Here is a 21,190-nt window from a genome sequence, read left to right on the forward strand (position 1 = left end):
GTTCCTGGTTTTGACTATTTTTTCTGGCTATATGGTCGAAAAATATTCACTCGACACAGTGTGATAAGAAAGCTTATCTTTTATATATAACCTTAATTATTATGACTCTATAAACTATAAACTATATTCAATTGGTAATAATTTTTTAATATCGTAGCAGTTTTTACATTTTGTTTTAAAATATTATTTTTAGTTCACTCTGCGAAATATACTGCGACATTAGTAAAATATTTTGTTAATCTGTATGCTTTGTTGTAACTTCGATGTTATAAATATTTTTTTCAAAATTATTAATATTGACAACTGAAAAACAAATAACTCATCGTAAACTGCGTCGCATACGCACAATGACGTAATCATTTATAAGACGGTGACACGTTAAAATACTTCGCATCACATAAAGTACAGTTAAGTTCAAAATCTACTAAGCGCGGTGCGGTCAAGGCGTCAACGACCGATGAATCTCACCAAAACGGTCTAGCGTGCCCCGACCGAAGTCTCTCCATTACCACATGATAAGAAACTATAAATTTTTCACCGCACCTTACGCTGAGGGCACTAAATTTCGACAATCTATAAAAAAAAAGTACGATGCGACACCGCTTGTGTCCGATGACCTGACCATAAAAAATGGCCACCATAAGGCCCGCTTACGAAACTTACGTTATTATATAAGATATAAGCTTATAGCGAGTGCATTAATAAATATTTTTTTTTATTCAAACGCCCACTTTACGGCTTACATTTACACAAAATTAACAATTTCAAAGCATCATAACACTCAGGATATATCTTCGAATTCAAATCAGGAATAGTAAGTTATATATACGAACGAAAGTATCTAAAACATTCTAGCAGATTCTCAAGTTGAAGCTACATTATACAGGCCATCTAGAATAGATGACCGCTGAAGCCTTATTCTGAATTGGAGACCTTGAACCTGTAAGTGCAGGAAGGTCCATCCATTAGTTAGACAGGCAACCGTGTTAAATCTATACTCGTTTCAGGCATATAATCGATCTTATTGGAATTTGAAATAATATTAGAAAGCTCATATTTAACAGTGGATATATTAAAGTTGAAATGAAGGTGGTGATTTATAATTTTCAGAAAAAAGGTTTTTATTTAGAGGATTTTATTATATATACCTTAGCTATGGCAGACCCTAAAATCAGAGCGTGTTGGATGCCTTATTTAGGATAGTTGGTCCTTGGATCTATCATGTAATTTGTCGTTGATGTCCAACTTGTGCTTTCCGTTCGTATGTTATCAATATATACATGTGTATGTATGTGTGTATATGTACATATATGTATATTATATGTATTCGAAAAAAAATATTGTGAGAAACTTTTGACCTGTATCCTGTGACTTGTACCAAAATTCATTTGGTATTTTATCGACCCGTGCCCGACACAGATAAAGCGTAAATAAATATAAAAGCAAGAGGCATGAAGGAGCTGAATTAATTAACAGAATTTTGACGTTGGCCGCAAAGGGGACATTTCACTGACACACGACAAATTCTTTTAATGTCTATGGATGGATTTATGCGAAATGTACGCAGTGTTCTACAACATATCTTTAAATGTTAAAAAAGTAACAATTTTTTTTTTATTTTCATTTCATTAAGGAAATAGGTGGACCCATGATTTTCTCAAAATTTCGTATCAGTTTTTCACAATGAGGTTGTCAAAGCGAGGGGATAATTCGTAGCATAAATTTCTCTCCTTTTTACATACAATTTCACTAAGGAAAAATTTGGACCATAATTTCCCTTATATTTCATATTAGATTTTCACGATGGTATTGACAGAGAGAGGGGGGATGCTTTGCAACATTAAGTTCTCTGTAAGAAAAGGATCAATATTTAGCCACTTCCGCACATACAGTGGTAGTCGTGCAACAAATGCACCAAATAAACAACCGCCACCCTGCCGCACTAATCGGTGTAACATAGCTCCTGAAGATGCCCCGTGGAGGGGTGGTTAAATATTAAGTTCTCTATTTTTATTTAAAATACAATTATAATTAAATACAAATTTTATAATTCTAAAATATTTTATAGTATTAATAAATAGAACGAACTGTTAAATCAAATGGCGGTAAATGTTCTATTCTATATCAGATTTAATATATTGAATACAAAGGAGCACAAACATACGTGTCAATAAAATATTAATATATACATAAATGATGTCATAACAGTGTTTCATTATAAATACAGCATACACTAATTCAACTCTGCTAAAATTTCATTTTGATTTATCAAAGGTCACGGTGTGCGGAATATATTAATTGATCAATCATCACTGTTGCATAACGTCGACCCCGCCCACGCGACTTCATTGTCAAATCGGCTGGTCGCGGCTTGCATTCGTGAGTTTTACGACCATTTATATTGTTCGACATATCATAAAACTTTGGGTTCCCGACATGGCGGGTCTCGTGTCAAAAATTCATATTTTACTATATCACCAAACTTTAAGCTTTTCATGCTGTTTTATAGTAAACAATTAATAAAATATACTGCAATTATGAACACTAAATATCATCACAACCATCATCAGCGATAAGAAGTCCACTCCTAGATATTCAACTCCCCCACGGATTTCCAATATGGGTGGACATTATACACTTTTCTTGCTACTAACCGCGCTGTGTGCCATTTCACCTGTCTCCCGTTGCCTCAATTTGCCAAACCGCTGAAGCCATATCAATTACTTATTTACATATATGCGAATCTCATTGCTTAATCCACTATGTATTACTTTTTTATATATTGCAACGTTTGCATTGTAAATTCTTGTCATTATTAGAAATATATAATTGTTTAGTAGACATATATAAGTCATGTTTATAATTACAAATGTCGACGCACAGACAGCGCGAGGAAGAAAGAGTTGTCGCTTGAAGCTAAGACATATGCCTTGTTTTTTGAGGACCTCTCACACATCCCTTGTCGTGGGTACACAAGGATTGTTTCTGACAATAATTAATCTTTTCACAGACTATTATATTCATGTCTTTCTTCCATCTCAATATCATCTTATCATTCTATTTTTATACACCTATTTGTCGGCTTTCCTACTTCTTGAAAGTTATAGCTTAGGTTACTTCAGGATCAAAGTAGGTACGTACTTAGTCTGCATGTTTCTTAGATCACATCGTCGTTTACTATCAGGCGAAGTTGTTGTTAAGCATGGTCAAGTAAGTTTTAATCTGTAAAAAAATTAAAAACAATTGTTTTAATATATTTCGTTGTTTGTAAGAGAAAATATAAATGTAGTTTTAATTGTTTTACGTACAATTTTTCATAAAAATATCCTAGTTTCTTGTAGAAGAAATGTTAAAAAATAACGCTGATAGTTGAAACGGTAACCAGGTTTTTTTGGTTACTAATAAATAAAGATATTTCGTTTTTATTCTTATAAATATATGCTAAAGATAAAAAATAATCTTTTCATTCATAAAACAAATAATATTCGACATAGGCAGTCGCGGAAAAAGTTCAAAAAAGCTCAAAAGTTTATTGCTTTTTTATCAACGGAATAAACACGAAGGTGGTGTAAAACGCAGTTTAACGACTCATTAACTTGAAGAATTGTCATAAATTGTTTATTTTGCATTTTATGGTCGTGTTTACACGACTCTTGGGAAAAAATGTCCACTTTATGATTTAACACGTTGACTGCCAATGGCGAGATAACTCGTCGATTGCATCGAGTTATCTCGTCCTGTGTTTACTTTGCATTTTTGTGCAGCTTTGATTATAATCTAAATATATCTACAGAAGGCTTTTGAGAAAAGAACAAAAAATCAATGCTGGCTTGCACAAACAGAAAATTTATTACGAACGTAAAACATAATCATAATTTTTAAATCTTGATAATAACTAAACACTATAATAAGAAATTTTAATAATATAATGTTATTAAATCAAATTATCAAAATAGATCAGATTTCTGAAAATTTGCCGTGGCAGTCAACGTGTTTAGACGGTAAATGAACGTTTGCAATGAAAAACACAGTGCTAATATGGCAGCTATGAATTAAATTTTTTCAAACGTAGCTCGCAATAAACTTAATGTTAAGTGAAAACATGCTTTAACTTAATTCGAGCTAGCATATTGTTTTAATTAACCTTATACAGCAATAAGTTACATCTAAGTTAACAAAAAATCTTAGTATCCTTTATATGCTTGTTGATTTTGTGACGTTAATGAACTAGTTTTATCAACAGACCATATTGAAAAACTTTTATGTTAGCGTCGAACACAATGTACAATAAAAATAGTTAATAAATCTGCAAGTAAATTTCATCTAACAATTTAGACGTACATCTCATAGACAGACAAATACGTAATCTTAAAGTTAGTACTTGCTTTAAATTAAAAGGCATTTTTAATATGGAACAATTACTTAAACTTAGTTTTCAGTAAAGGGAGTGTAAGGTTGAAGGCTTTTTTGTTTCCAGTGTAGATTATGCAATAACGAACTGTTAAATCAATACCTTAAAAATATTTATTATTACAAATTTATTTCATACATTTGTATTTATACAATTAATTGCAGATATCGTAATGTTGTATATCCTATATTTATAACTTTAAAAATTAGATACTGATTCTTACTTCATTTCTTTTGAAATAAAGAAAATTTTAGAAAAACACTCTAGAAATGTAATAAGGCTGTAAATAGGACATGTAACTTCTTCTCTCTCCATCGCGTTGTAGGAAGAGGGGTTTAATATGGTGCTTGTCTTCTCAGCCTATATAAGCCCACTGCAGGGCCTTCCAAAACATATATATAGAGGGATATATCAGAATTATCACAGTTTGTAGGCGGGTTCACAATCGCAGTGTGGTATTATGGTACGCAGAGGACTTTTTTCTTTTTTTGACTTTATTCTTTTTAATTATTTGAGACTGTATCCCCGGAATCGAACCCACGTCCTCTGCACAAGTGACGGTGCTCGCGGCTGAAAGTATAGCAGGTTTAGAAAGGCCTTCTTGCAATGCTTTCAATTTCACTAACTGAACTTATCTCTCTATCTAACCTAATTTTAGATGATCCTTGTTGTATAAGAAACCTGGGAGACCATTTCTGGGTTATAAAGCTTTTGGTTTATGCTACTTCCTCCATAGCATACGAATTTCATATAGTGTAGAAATACCTAAGTTTATCAAAACTTAGAATGATTTTACACAAACATTTAGATGTGTGGAGTTTGTTTCTGCTTTTAATCCACAACTATTACACATTTCGAAGCAGAGTAGAGTAAAAAATAAAATAGATAAATAAAAGCAAACAGATAATTAATTCACATTGAATAAGAGATCTGTTAATGTTGAATATACAAATTTTATCTTAATAAAATGTTTTTTTATATCACTACAGATAATAAAATATTACGCAAAGAAAAAAAAACCGCTGCAAATTAGATCTGTGTCGTTGAGTCTTTCTTGCCTTTAACATAACGAATACATTAAAAAACCGGAAGTGGTTTTAAAATATCTCGTACGATCTGACCTATTTGCACACGCAATAGGCACTTCTCTCACGTATAACACATAAATCTTTAAGTATACTCTCATGGTATACGTCATCATATGACGTCATCAAAGTATCTTTGGATACAAGGAAAAAAGACATAAAATTCTTTTCCAGTTTATGTTTCCAAACTGGAAAAGAATGTATGAATTATAGTTTTTTTTTTCTAGTATAAATCGTGACGTCATTCATAAATATTACCTTATAACACGGCAACGCCTTTATTCGGAATTAAAATATAAATTAAATCATAGAATATTTTTGAAATTAGATAAAATTGGTATTAGATATGAAGATTGTTAAACGTATGTTCAAGGTAAATTAAACCTTGTTTACTTTTAAAATAAGCTCATGTACTGCCTGAACTATAAAGCCTGAGTTATCATGCAGTAATTTGTATAATATAATCTTATCTAAAAAATCCGATAAAATATATGTGCAGCCTTCTTTTAAAGTGACAATCGCCATTGTCATTCTAGTCGTAAAGCGACTATTCCTGCTACGCTTCGCAGAACCTTAATGTCCACACAGGTCATTTTTTCTAGAGGCTATGTGACTTGCCAATAGCCTTTCTAACCTCCCAATCCGTCAAGCTGTCATTTACGTTCATTCGTCTATAAAGCTCCTCATCCATGATTCAGTCTTGAAGACAAATACCAGGCCTGCGGACCTCATCCAACTAATAAGTCCAACAGTGGACATATTACGGCTAAAATGATGATGGTAATTGTAATGAGTTTAACAAATATAATCCGTTAATTGTTTTTATTTATTGTGTATGTTTACGTAAATATAACAAGAGATTAAATTAAACAATGTTTTTAAAAAACTTGTGTGTCAGAAATTCCAAGGCGTTTACACAACCCCGTGACCTTGCGACCCCGTGACCCCGTGACCCGTGTCTACGGTCGACCGAGTGATCTATGCAAATCGGTGTACGTGTAGTTTTTTCTGTACTTTCGCGTCGTATCATCGTTCTTTTGATCTTGACACAATTAAGACGAAAATACGGTAATAAATAGGAGATATAAATTCATAATTTCTTTTTATGTTTTACATAGTAGGTAACAAAAATATACCCAGAAATATAAGCCTAAAGGAGGCATACAAATTTAAAATGGAACAACTTATTATACCAATAGAAGCGTTGCTAGAATTCTTCTACTTCTTCTCCCAACGGCATCACTTTCGGACATAGTAGTAGTGTTCCAACCAATAGCAACCAAGTAGAGTTTCAGCCCTCTCGTACATAGCATTCCGACAAAAGGAAACCTTTGTGTCGGAATGCAAAGCTGGTATTTTCGTCTAGTGACAACCTAAACTGAGATCTCCTAATGGAGGCCTTCAATCCTAGTCACTCTATAGAGCGTCCGTCGAAGTGATTTAAGGGATCGAAAGCCTTCAAATCAGGTGAAATAGTGGTATGTTGCAGCCCATGCCGATGCTCCCTCGGAAGGCTTCGTGCTTCGCTACTTAAAAGAGGTTTTAGGTTAGTCACTCTATGGAGCGTCCGGTCAGGTTATTAAAGGCTCCAAAGCTTTAGATGCTCCCCCAGAAGCCTAAGTGTTACCATAACGTTCCATAGTCCTATATAAATGTATATATATAAAAGGCAATAGGAACCAAAAAAAAAATAAGTAAATCATGTATAATATGTATTATAATTTAAATTTTAATATTATAAACAATGTCTTGTCTTAAAATCATAATTTTATTTCAAAAATTAAACTCTGTGAATATATATAAAACCTCTTTACCGGAATAATTTATCTGATTTTTTAAAATCGATTCATTTACATTCGTAAACAATCTATGTTTATAATTGAATCGAATCACCGCTAATTGAAGGCCACGATTCAATATTTATTATACATTTTAATCGAAATCTAATCAGTTACATTATTCGCCGAATAATTGAGATATCCGAACGTAAAATGAATGAAGTTAGTTTTGAATTTGGAACTGCGAATTAATTACAGATAAAAAAAGAACATACAAAAGTTAACGAGGTAGATAATTATTTTTTAATTTATCTGCCGACGTTTGCTTTTTGTTTATTTTAATGTTCAACATGATTGGCTGCTTCGGCATTCGTTTAATGCAGTTAACATTGATCTTTGGTTCACAATCGTCATAAATATATCTTTACGTAATCATTTTATTACATTTTTCTTGATATATCGACACTTGAAGTTCATTAAAAGCCTCTGTTACTTACTTTTTAGTGAAGATATATTGTATCATTATTAATATGCTGCAATAAGAATTTAACTGTTTTAGAATTCGCTACAAAAAATTATTAATTTTAGTAGATATTCATTACTTTGTGTTTCTAATAAGACCAATAGGTAGCGGGCTGCATCTAGCGGTCTCCGACAACCAAGGTTGTCGCCTGTCTTGCGGGTTGAAGTCTTATACTGAGCTTACCTCTTGAACCTTAAGGTTTATAAAGTAATCTGTTCTACGCTTTATATCATTATGTATATTTAGCAAGCTAAGATTTGAATTGTAATTTTTAACATTTTTTGCATATTTAAATACTTTTCGATCCCCACTGAGCATTTCGCTAGGAATATAGATGAGAGAAGATATTGCGACGAACGAAAGGTACTGAAAAAATTACTTAATCCGAAATTTTAAAATCCTTGTCCCACACAAAGCGAGTTTTACTAGAGACACCCAAAAAGGGAGGATCTTAATAAACATTTCGCTTATACTTTTATAGTATGAACAGCCAAGGAGTGGAACAACCTACCGGCGCCATTGTTTCCAACCAAGTATATCTGAGAAGTCTTCAAGACAAGAGTGAATACGTTTCTTAGTAAGAAAAGGACCAATATTTAGCCACGAATATGCAGTGGTAGTCGTGCAACAAAGTGCACTGCCCGCCAGCCCGCTGATAAATGCGTATGCGGCAAACAATGCGAATTACACAACTGCCAACGTTAATTCACTCAACACGTGTTTCACCCCTCCACGGGGAATCTTCAGGAGTTATGTTACACCGATTAGTGCCAAACACATAGACTGTAGAATGGACTCTTAGAATGGACTTTCGCAAGATAACGCCTGATCCCATTAAATATTTAAATACTTTCAAATCTTCTCCAGCTTATATATAATCGACCAAATATAAACAAGTAGTTTGACGAAATTATTTAAACGCTTGCGGCTAATATCAGAAAAATATTTGACTTGCTAGTAATATATAAGAGTAGTGTTAGATAAAATAAAATATATTTAATTCATAGTGATTATTGTGTATAAACGATGATTAAACCTTTGGCATCGAGTTGAATAAAAATGATTCTCACATTATTTAATGATCGTATGATGCCAAGTGCTTTGCAAGTAGTGTATCTCATGCCAAGTTGAAAGGAATAAATCACGTGTGAGTAGAAAACTAAAATACAATTCTGTTTTGTTTCCGGGTAAAGAGTTTGAATAACTCCTTCGGTTTTGAACATATTTTAATTATATTATAATCCGTGGACATATATACGATATTAATTGGATTGTAAAGTAATATCGTTTCTGTGCATGTCGATATTTGATTGTCATTTGGTAGCACATTACTACTTGGAAGATGTCGTATATTAGATGGCAAAATGTTGTTGATAACCAAAGTGAATATATTGTTGATTAAAAACAAAAACTTGTTAAAATATAGTAGTGTGATTTAACTTTAATATACTTTATTAAACAAAAAAATAAATAAATAGAGTAATAATAATATTGTAAGAAAGAGCATTTTTAAAATTCGAGTTACTACATGTAAAAATAAATTACAGTTATCTGTTCCTTCTAGACATTGCACTACTTCCAGTCAGCCTGTATAAAGTGTATACCTATATATAACCTGTATACTCTTAAATAGGTTACTTATATTTTCCTACTGGAATGCAATAGGCCAATAACTTATACAATACTTAATTTTCTTGTTAAAGTCGTCAGAAAACCCTGAATGCAGAGCGCTTGTTACTGATCTTATTGTAAATATATGAAGTAGATATATATCAAGCTATGAATATTCTACAGCTGAAATAGACATCACGAAGAACTTTTTAGGTGCTTTAACAAAAGTTATACAAATATTACTCGGATTTGTCAAATAGCTTACAAGTTTTGAACATAACAACACCATTGACTTTTCATTTTATATGTATAAATAAATTAAAAACAAACTTTTGTGATTTGTACACGTTTTTTATCAATAAAATAGCTCATTGATCGATTTATAATCGTTATAAATTTTAATGAATAATTATAAACATCGCCTTACAATCAATACAGTTTTCTAAAATATTCCAATTTAAATGAATATATCGATATCCTAAATTGTCATGTCTAGACATGACATTTTAATTAAGAGTTGTTATTTATTAATTATACATTTATTACTCCATTAATATTTATTTATACATCCAAAATAACGAGCAGCGATTAAAATGATATGTCAGTTGATTACTACATTTAATTCGACATTAATAAATATGTTTGCAATTTAAAAATGTATTTAATGAAATACTTTCATTTTTTTATCTGTGACTGCAGAGTATTTCATTTATAATCTGTATTTACGTTTTCTTTTCCCTTGGTTCTTCGGACGAACAATAAAAACTTTAACATTTTATATATTTATCGCGTAAATAAATTTGATTTATTATAAATAATCTATTTAACACAATACAAATCATATTAGAAGGACGGTAAGGTAGACAAAGATAAAAAACAATTTAAACGACTAATTATAAGATATAAATAAATAGATAAATTCAGTGAAATAATAGCTATGGAAAAAATTTTAGAAATCAATCCAATTTAACATCTATTTATCATGAAATAATATTATATGAATCTAACGAAATTATTTCATGGTTATAATAATTCAATCTTATTAGTAAACAGAGGAAAAGTAAATTTGCGTAGCTTAAAATAATCTAGACAAATATTTTAACTTAACTGATATATCCTACACTATATCTTATCAGCACTATAACTTGTTATAGACACTAAAAGTAACTTGGTACGGTCACTTCTCAGAGCTATCACCTAAGCGATCTAAGCGCTAGGTAGCGTTTTAATTCAGTAAAGTAATTAAATTTAGTGTTCTTTATTGTATACGCAAGAATACATTTAAATAGTTTCATAATAATAAACAAAAAAGTACAATAGGCGGTCTTATTATATGAGGCAATCTCTACCAGAAAACTTTAGCATGGAAACAGAGGAAATATAAATAATGGTTTGTTAATGTGTACAAAACATACATACATATTTACATAGTGTCTATACTTAAAGTATAATACATATTATAAATATAGCACTAATAATAAATAAAAACATTAAACTGACTTGAATCGCACTTACCTCAGAATAAATAAAGAAACAGAGAAAGAAAGAGAAATGAATTAAAAGATAGATAATCATAGGTCTAGTAAATAGTTGTCAATGATTTACCTAACCAAAAGTAAGTAACAGTACAAGTTTTTGTTTCAATTGCCTCCATTATCGAGCGCCTTTTGTTCCCCCCTCTCGTCTTTGGTACAGGGATTATATTTTGCAATATTTTTCCCTTGTTACTATTGTAGTTTTATTCTCCTCTCTCATCTTTCACAATTTCTATTGCTACATCCCCTTTCATCACATTATCTTTTGTTCTCCTTCTTTCATTCCCAATACTTACACGCATCGCCTTTCTTCCTTCATCACATTCCTTGATATCATTTAGTTTACAATTTCAAATTCCTAGTTGTAGTTTTTTTTTTTTTAATTTTACACTTTTTCTTTTAACAGTCCAAGTAAGAACCTCTTAGGTACTCCCAGAACTTAGTTTATGTATAGATATTTAAACTCGGCGATCTCAGATCTGCTACAAAAATTGATTTACAAAAATCAAACCCCAAAAATGAAATTGCCAAAGAAAAAATAAAACATGTAGGATTCTTGGCCGATAGGTCGACTAGGTAATAACAACACGAAGTCCAAGGTAGAAATGTGTGTATTCATTAGAGTTTTCGCTTATTTATACCTATGTAAATGAAAAAATTAATTTCTGTGAAATTCCCCATTTCGATGCGCCACTGATGATGACGTTATGTTGTTCCTACAAACATGTCAATGTATTTATACGAAATGAAATATATCATACGACATTTTCAAGTGAATCGTAGAGATATAACTTGGAATGTCAATTTGCGACTGCCAAAGCCTTTAACTTGTTAGAGTCCTAACTGGGCATACAATTATATGGATAGTTAAGATAAATATTAAAAAGTTCTAATCTTTTACATCGGGTCGACCGCCTTTTGTATGCTACCCGCGTTATTCCAGCTCTTAGATCGTACCAGACAAGGTGATATCGACTCGGTCGTTACGTTTATTGCATTCGTGGTCATTTAAAAATGTCTATGCAAATTTGTGTAACTTTATATGTCATCTGATGAAGCGACTGCATTTGATAATGATGCTTATTCAACATTATATAAATAAGTAAATAGTGATTTGGTAGTCCAGATATATATATATAATATACGTAAAATGAAAGAAAATTTGTTGTGAGCTTTAAATTGGAGGAAGAATAAAAAGCTCAAATCGATTCAAGTATCTATCATGTGATATTTTTCCTTTTTACTTTAGTTAAATTAAATAAATAAATTGCAAAATATGTGACGCGTTTAAAAATGTCAACTGGTAGAAATGAGGTTGGCTGACGAGATTAAGCAATTCTGCTCGTTAATACTACCGTCGCGGCTTGACCCGTTGAACTGTGCGTAATTCTAACTGGACACGGACTTTTTAATTTGTTCGTATATCACCATGTTATTATGTTGTTGCATTAAAATGTCTTCATTACGCAATATTGTCAATCTAAACATCCTCTAGTAGAAAGTTTAGAAGACCTGAAGGATCGAGTGTAAGTACCCCAACATTGAATTACGGAAACTAACTTGAATGCGGTTCAATTAGCTGATAAAAAAGCTGGATGTTTTCAAAACAACCGACTTTTTACACCGGCACAGTTGCTTACTATGAATCAAATACTTGTCTGATCTTGTGAAATACTGCTGCCATCTTTTGGCTCGGCTAAATATCAGCTAGAAGCTCTTGACTCGATAGAACTTCGATTAATACATGATAATGTAGTATTTAATGGAATCAGGCGTTACATTGCGGAAGTCCATCCCAAGCAAGAAAGGACCCAAGACTCTGTGTTTGGCACTAATCGGTGTAACATAACTCCTGAAGATACCCCGTGGAGGGGTGAAACACGTGTTGAGTAATTTGGCGGTGGCGGTTGTGTGTATCGCATTGTTTGCCGCATACGCATTTATCAGCGAGCTGGCGGGCGGTGCATTTGTTGCACGACTACCAGTGCACGTGCGGAAGTGGCTAAATATTGGTCCTTTTCTTGCTGATAATGTAGTCTAAGAAATTTCTTAACCTGGAACACTGTCAGCAAGAGACGAACAAGTCTGTCAATTTTCTACAGGATCTCATTTCTTTCTCATACGTCGAGAAATACGACCTCATCCCACAATCCCTATTTCTCTACAGAACGAGTAAGAAGTCTGCCCACTACCACGCCTACACGATGGAGTTCCCTTGGAGGCATCCTGAGCGTCGATTGTATGTTTCTGATCTGCAAAGCCCTAGTATGGAACAATCTATCAACTATTTAATATCCTGAGGAATGTCAACCAGGTTTCTTCAGGGTCTGAGTCAATAGTTGCTTACTTAGTCCGCATTCTTCATCTTCGACTACACTATCATCTGCTACCAGGTCAGTTGATAGTCAAGGACTGGTATATTATAATTTTTTTGATAATCATCAAAATAATTTTGTTATACATCAAAAAATGTTGTCGAATAATTTGACAATAAAAATAATTATTGTGGCATTATTTCGAGATTAGTGAGTTCCCAAAAAATATTTGATTATAATATAATATAATTTATTCAAATAATTCTATCACTAATGATGATAATTAGCGATCGCAGCTTGCATAATGAATAATAAACAAAAGATGATGTCAATATTATTTGCATTCTAGACTGGCACCATCATTTGGAATACTCTTTTATATTTTTAGATCACTGTCATAGACAGTTAACATAATTACTAATATGTATATTTTTCAATTTATTACATTTTTTACATTTGTACGGAAAGCTTGAATATACATGTCCAGTATAAATGACACACCTCGTGTAAATAATACAACCTTTACATATATGCAATGAAAAATCATACATCTTAATACAAACACTGCATATACCTCCACCAATACCACTTATAAGAGTAAATAGTACAAGACTACACATACCTACATGCCCATAAGTATATATTTTTTCTTAGTAATTTGTACTGGACTATAAAAAGGACATTAAATTACAATAGAAAAAATATTTTTTTTCGTAATGATTACTTTTTACAGGGTAATTGGAAATATATGACCTCTTTAAAACTTTCGCATGTCTTACCAATAATACTGTATAAAATGAATTTAACAAGACATCTACTATACTAAGAAAGTGTATAAATGTTATGAATAACACAAATCCGTTCAAACCATGAAACAGCTTGTGGTCATATATTATTTATCGAGACGAAAGTTTACGGATACAATTGATATGGAAGAAAAGGTATTTTATGTCACCATAGGTCGTGAGAATCGAACCTTCGCCCACGCGTGGATATCTCACGAAACATTTATCACTAATACGGACTATAGTAGCCGATATGTTGAACAATAACACCAAATTTATTCATTTTGATATTTCAACAATAAGTGACGGAATAGAAATCGAGAAGCGTCTACTATGGTGGTCAGATGAAAAATTCAACCATTTAGAGTTACAATACATAGAAGAAAGAAAGAAAGAAAGAAAGAAAAATATACAGTAAGCACATGAAGCCACAATATCAAGCAATGGGTTGGTAACATCGCCTTGGATATCTCATATGTAGCAGTGAGATAAATTCAAAGCTTAACAGATAAGGTCGTCTAAATATCTAGCCAGAATAAAACTCAAATGAATATAATAATGCAACAGATAAAAAAGAAAGTTTCCACTTTCATTGGATTTTGGATTCAAAGGAAAGATTGTATCGATGGAGAAAAAGAATGAAAATGTACAAAACATATTGTGATGGTAGGCAGACGAAAAGACCAGAAGAAAATGTGATAGGAGAATTAAACAAAAATGACTGAATAGTTTATTACATTGAAAAATAAAGTCCCTGTCCTTCTAAACGTAGAAATAAATGAGAGGTCAACAATAACAGAGGTCAATAAAAGATCTCTAGCAATGAACGAAACGCCCAGAATAAAAACATTAATTTGTAAACTTAATTCAATAAAAATTAAACCTCTGTTTACCTTTTGCCTTGGTTAAAATATAACGATATAAAGATACCGACATCATTCGAGATTTTATTTTTCTGTTCATTTATAGTAAGGTTTAACGAAAAAAGAAATACAATGCCCATTACATATTGCATTTGAAATGTCGATAAATTAATTAAACGGAAAAATTCTAATCCACATTATTATCTGTAACTAGAAGTATGTTAGTTACAAATATGTTAGATCATCTAAATGTTAAGAAACTAATAAATAAGAAAATCTATATTAAATGGTTCTATTAACAATATATACAAGAACATATGTACGTCTGTAGTAATATGTTATAGTTTTAATTTTGAAAAAAAAAATATCAACGTTATTGATATACGTACGAATATAAAAATAAATGCATACAATTCCTGCAAGATCAGTTAGTACAAAGATATATAAACTTCATATACATAATTTCAAATTGATCAAATGAAGATAGATTACTAATGGAACTCGATTTAAATTGTTCGAATCATTACAGTACTATTATTTCGCAACCACAAATCAACTAACATTGAATTGCCTTTATTTATTCATTTAATACGTACGGTATTGAAGTAAGACATTTAGATATAGTAACTTGAGATGGGCAGGCAATAAAGAAATGTTAGCATCATCATAAAATATATATCCAGAGACAATTATCGCTGTAATACATGTAATAACGAAACTGAATCAAGTCACGTACGGTACGCAACCAGGGCCTGCGCAGCTCAATTAGAGGGTCATATCTGTTACGCGCCATCCGCGCCCATAAGGAAGACAAGCTTATCTGAAATTTCTAATCTAGTGACTCATGTATGCGTTCGCGAAATTACACGCAATCCTACTATACCGCAAACAAATTTGACGAGTCACTCTTACTAAGAAATAGGACATACAATACCGAACTTAAATCTGAATACCGATATTTGAAATATCGGTATACCGATATTTAAACCGATATTATTAATAAAAAAATTACTAGTTATATATTTACTTAACATAGTTGTTATATTGACTTATTAATAAATAATATATGAAATCCAATAAATATTGTTCTGAAATGAGAGAGATAGATACAAAAAAACGTGCAATTAAAAAACTACATAATAAATTCTGTGTTACATTTTACATATAATAGACTCGTATGGCATTATATAAAGAGGCAAAAATTATAATCAAATTGAAAGTATTACATACATAAAAACCGGTATTTTTTCATAGATACGGTTTTAATACCGGACAAAAATCGTTAGTGACTCCGATATTCCGGATCCCGGAATCCAAGTATTGTAAGCTCTAGTAGGAATGTAGAAATTTTAAACTTCTTCGAAAACTCAATTCTTAATGAATTTGAGCGTATATACATATACGTGTATATATAATATATTTATATATGTAGTGAAGTACTACAAGAGATCTTAATACTTCCTCTATACCAATTTTTAAAGTTTTCAATAGTGTTTCGTTGGTCAATATATGTGGAACTTTCTTTGCTGACTCATTTACATCGTTGATATTATAATGTACATAAAATTATTAAATTTGAATTAAAAATTGCTTACTATTTATAATGTTAAAATAATTGAGTGCCTTTGTACTTAGCTGTCAAAAATTTTCAAATCGTATTTAGTTAATATATCGGTAAATGCTGAGAATCCAAATAGAAAATTTATAACAACAAAAAATCAAGTTCGTTGTCAAAATTTTCTCTTTAAAATCAACATACAGGATCTGGGAGTATTATATGGTGAAAAATTAATACAGATATTGCTATGTATAAATATATTATATTTAAATGTATCGACTATTTGAATGTACATTTGATACACTGTTTTATTATAATTTTTTGTATAAACTAACATAATTAACAAACTGAATACAATAAAGTAATCCATAAAAGGTACATATGGCATGGAATCAAGTGGGTGTTGAAAACGTATTAGTACAGTTACATTGACGTCTATATTTGTAATACGATCCGTCAAATTAGCGTATCTCAGTGTGAGAGATAACCTTTCTATGTTATTGTGTTAAGTTGTTTGCATAGAAATTCAAGCCTACGCAATATGCTTATGTAAATCATTTGCCGTTTCTCTAACCGGTATGATTTCTCACGATCTTTTGTTATACGAAAAAAAAAATAAACATTTTGTTTTTACTTTTTAAATTACACACAATGTGACATTAATTGAATGTCTGTACTTACAAAAATTTATTACTATATTTAATTTTGTATATCTTGATATGTAAATTAGGTCTACACAATTGTAATGGTTAAAAATAAAAAGGTTCTCGTGTGTAACAATACTAGGTTTACCGACAACAAATTTAAAGTCGTGGTAAGTCGATGCAATATTGCCAGTCGTGACAACTTATAAAAGAAGATAAAGAGTAATGCGTGTTAATTATTCTAGTATACCTTCTATACTTTTTTAAGTAATAAAACGTTTATATTTAATGGAATCAGGCGTTACCTTGCGGAAGTCCATCCTAAGTAAGAAAAGGACCAATAATTAGTCACTTTCATGCAGTGGTAGCCGTGCAACAAAGTACATCGCCCGCCAGCCCGCTGATAAATGCGTATGCGGCAAACAATGCGAATTACACAACCGCCACCGTCAAATCACTCAACACGTGTTTCGCCCCTCCACGGGACATCTTCAGGAGTCATGTTACACCGATTAGTACCAAACACAGAGTCACTACTACTGTGCAATTTGTTGCACGACTACCACTGCATGTGCGGAAGTGGCTAAATATTGGTCCTTTTCTTACTTAATAAAACGTTTATTAAAATAGTTAATCATCTAGTAACTTCTCCGTTTTAAAAATGCATTCAATATTTTTCTTTACATCGTTCATGCTACCGATGGTCGCTCGGATCGAAAAGTTCTCAAGTGGCGCTCATAATCCGAAAGACGTGACTTGGATTGGTCTTCTAAGTAGACCGACGACATAGTAAGAGTCGCGAGTAGTTACTGGATACAGGCAATATTAGATCAGTTATCGGCTGAAAAAGAAGAAAGAAGAATTATATAAAGCTTAAACATTAATTCAGAATGATTTTCACAACCATAAGTAAACGCACACTAGATTGAACAGGGATTAGGAGATCCGTAGACAAACGAAAGAAACCAACATAGCACAGCCGGGTTGATAAGTTGAAATGGTAGTTAGCATCGAAACCAAATAACGGTACATTAAAGTTATGAAATGGCAGCAACAGAACGGCAAGTGTAGCGTAGAGCGTCAATCCACAATGTCAACAGATGACTTCTTTAAAGTCATCGAAAGGCGCAAGTTCTGAATAACAGAAACCTATTAAAATTCATTGATATAAATCTATTATCACTTTCAAGTTTAACTAGATAAATACAAAATTTCATATATCACTAGCTGATTCCACAAACGTTGTTTTGCCATGTATGGTTATTTCTAGGAAACATTTTTTTTAGTTCGTTGGGTTGATCGTAGAGGGCTGAAAATTTAGAGTTGTATGTGTTTTTGTATGCCGTATCACAAACAATAAAAACAATAAAAATTGTCTAAAAGAAAATTATGGGTGGACCACCGTTAACATTTAGGGGGATGAAAAATAGATGTTGTCCGATTCTCCACCCTGGCCGATAGGCGCGCTAAGATTCACGAAAATCGGTCGAACCGTTTCGGAGGATTTTAATCGCGCACACCGTGACACGCGAATTTTATATATCAGCCTGTAAGCTATTAAAAACTTCGTGCTACGAATCTTTTTAAAAATATCATTATTATTTTAATTATTTATTCTATATCTTTTCGCTCATATAACTATAATAATCTTCTTATTTATTTCTGCCGATAGACATCTATTGCAAGGCTCCCTCAAAGATCGCTGCGAGGACCAGTCCGATGCTACTCGCTTACAGCGACTTCCGGCGACTTTATCTTGTTAGTCCATCTAGTGGAAGGCTTTACCACCCCGCGAGAACCTTTCTGCCCAAACCACCACCGCTCGCACGAGCGATGAAAAGAAAAAAAAATCATTCCAAAAAAGGAGAAGTTAACTAGAAGATTATCTAGTTATTTACTGTACCCACTAAAGTATCCTTTCTGCTATTTCTACCTTTTGTACCATCGTCACATATATACCCATATATTTAATATATAAATATATTTTTGTTTAGAAATATTTATCTGTTTAAACGTATATTTAAGAAAGACGTTACTCGATACATAGTACTAAATTATTGTAAATCTTTAAATTTAAATACGATTTCTTAAATTTTAAATTGAATAAGAACATCGCAAAGCAAAAGTTAGTAACGAAGTTTATAAATAAATTTTCTAATTTATATTGTATCGATTTACAGATTACATTAGATTAAAGAAACATGCATATTTAAAATCTACTTTGCGTAAGACAAAAAAGGTTCGTTCAAATGCAATAAGCAATAAAAAATATTGTCATAATCCCAAATAATGTGACAGAGCGTAATTTAACGTCGAAAGTACAGCGACCGCTGGATCCGGTGAAACTGTAACACAATCACATATTTTAAGGCTTTTGTACGAATTTAATTGGCTAAGAAAAGAGCCGAGGCCGCTCACAGCGGGGTAACATGCAAATTTATTTTTAAAAAAAATTATCGGAACACTCCCATATCTTATGTCAAAGAAGCAACAGGACGCGACTACGTTTCTGCAATATCAAGTGTGAGATACGACCTTATTCGCGATGACCCAGATTTCGATACGTACCCAACGCTCTTTATAATGACTTTATGAAAAATGTAGTTTTTAATTCCCAGTACAGAGACGGACCAAATTGAATGCGCCTATATGAGGCTTTCCTTAACTGTAACGTTTATAAATTGCCGCATCTTATGTTCCTCGGACGGGAGCCCGTCGATATTTTACGCTGAATTAATTTAACCGAATAAAAGAAATCGGTAGAGTCATCATTTCCCTAAAACGTATCGTCGTTTATTAATTTGCATTTTATTAAAAGATGTTTTTTTTTCTCTTTCTTGTTGCAGTCTTTTTTCGGCCGTACATACAACAACCTATCGTCGATATCCGAATGCAAGAATAATGGAGAATGCGTGATCAACAAGAAGAACAGGACCGCGTGCAAGGCGTGTCGATTAAGAAAATGTCTTCTGGTGGGCATGTCGAAATCAGGATCGAGATACGGAAGAAGATCCAACTGGTTCAAGATACACTGCCTACTACAAGAACAACAACAGCAACATATGCAGCATATGCAGACGAGTAAATCACCGCCCAATTTCAATCCAAACATTAACCCATCGTTTTTACCAACAAATTTACTACCAGCGGCAGCTTTAGCAGAATACTACAAAAGTTCCGAAAAGAACCCTTTCAGTGATGATGTAACAAGACAAAGCGTATCACCTTCAGACTCCGGAGCATCATCAGCTGATCCAGAGGATGATAACAGCTCAAGGAGTACAAGCGGTCTTAGTATCTTCCGGCCAGCATCATCACCCTGTAGTGAAAAAGACGTTCGGTTGCAAGCACTTAGGAATCAAAGTAAAGATATTAGGAGAAAAAAACCAACGACGTTGCCAATTTCACCTTTCACTACATCACCGGCGACACCGAGTTACCCTCCCAGAGGTAGTTCTTTTTTACCCTTACCTACTGCAATGCAGAACATTAGATCTATACCACCAGGGATTACATGGCAAACTCGAAATGGTGGTGACCTGCTTCTACACTCACCAGCTGTTGCAGGTGTCGCTATAGAACAAGATCAACCAATAGATCTATCTATAAAATCGACAGCTGTTCTATTTAGAAGTCCTAAAAGAGATGAAATCAGCGACTCAGAACCAGAATTAAGTATTGATTTAAGTGAAGATAATACAAAAGATATAATGAAGAATCCGCTTGATTTATCTCTTGTACCGAAACGAACTGAAGAAGTTCCAATGACTGGATGAGATATTAGTAAACATTTTGTATAATTCTTAATGCATCGCTATGTTTTCTTATTTATATGTAAAAATTTTTAACGAAACGTATTCCTACTTAGGTAAACATAAAAATTTACTATCTAATACTCTGCCATACAGTATTTGAGTAATGATTTTTCTCTTCTAGTTTACCTGATCTTGCTACCATTAAACGTACGTTATTTTTATATTAAAACTAAGCTTCGTTCACTATGAATTCTGATAACGATTTAGGTTTAAATTTATTTTTTTTATTTACAATTGTTTTAATGTCGTCAAAATTGTCAACCAGTG

General features: G+C 32.3%; 1 protein-coding gene across 1 annotated transcript in view; it reads left to right on the plus strand.

The window, feature by feature from the left end:
* LOC137919414 (protein embryonic gonad-like) overlaps positions 1–20,896 on the plus strand; it is a 158,436-nt gene extending 137,540 nt beyond the window's left edge. Inside the window, exon 3 of the mRNA XM_068762485.1 lies at positions 19,955–20,896. Within this exon, the coding sequence (XP_068618586.1) occupies positions 19,955–20,884 (930 nt within the window). The 3' untranslated portion in view covers positions 20,885–20,896. The remainder of the gene's footprint in view (positions 1–19,954) is intronic.
* The last annotated feature ends 294 nt before the right edge of the window (positions 20,897–21,190 follow it).

This window comes from Battus philenor, unplaced genomic scaffold, assembly GCF_028537555.1.
Source record: "Battus philenor isolate CCGP_79_NKW_IND1 unplaced genomic scaffold, ilBatPhil1.0.hap1 SCAF_16, whole genome shotgun sequence".
Lineage (NCBI taxonomy): Eukaryota > Metazoa > Arthropoda > Insecta > Lepidoptera > Papilionidae > Battus > Battus philenor.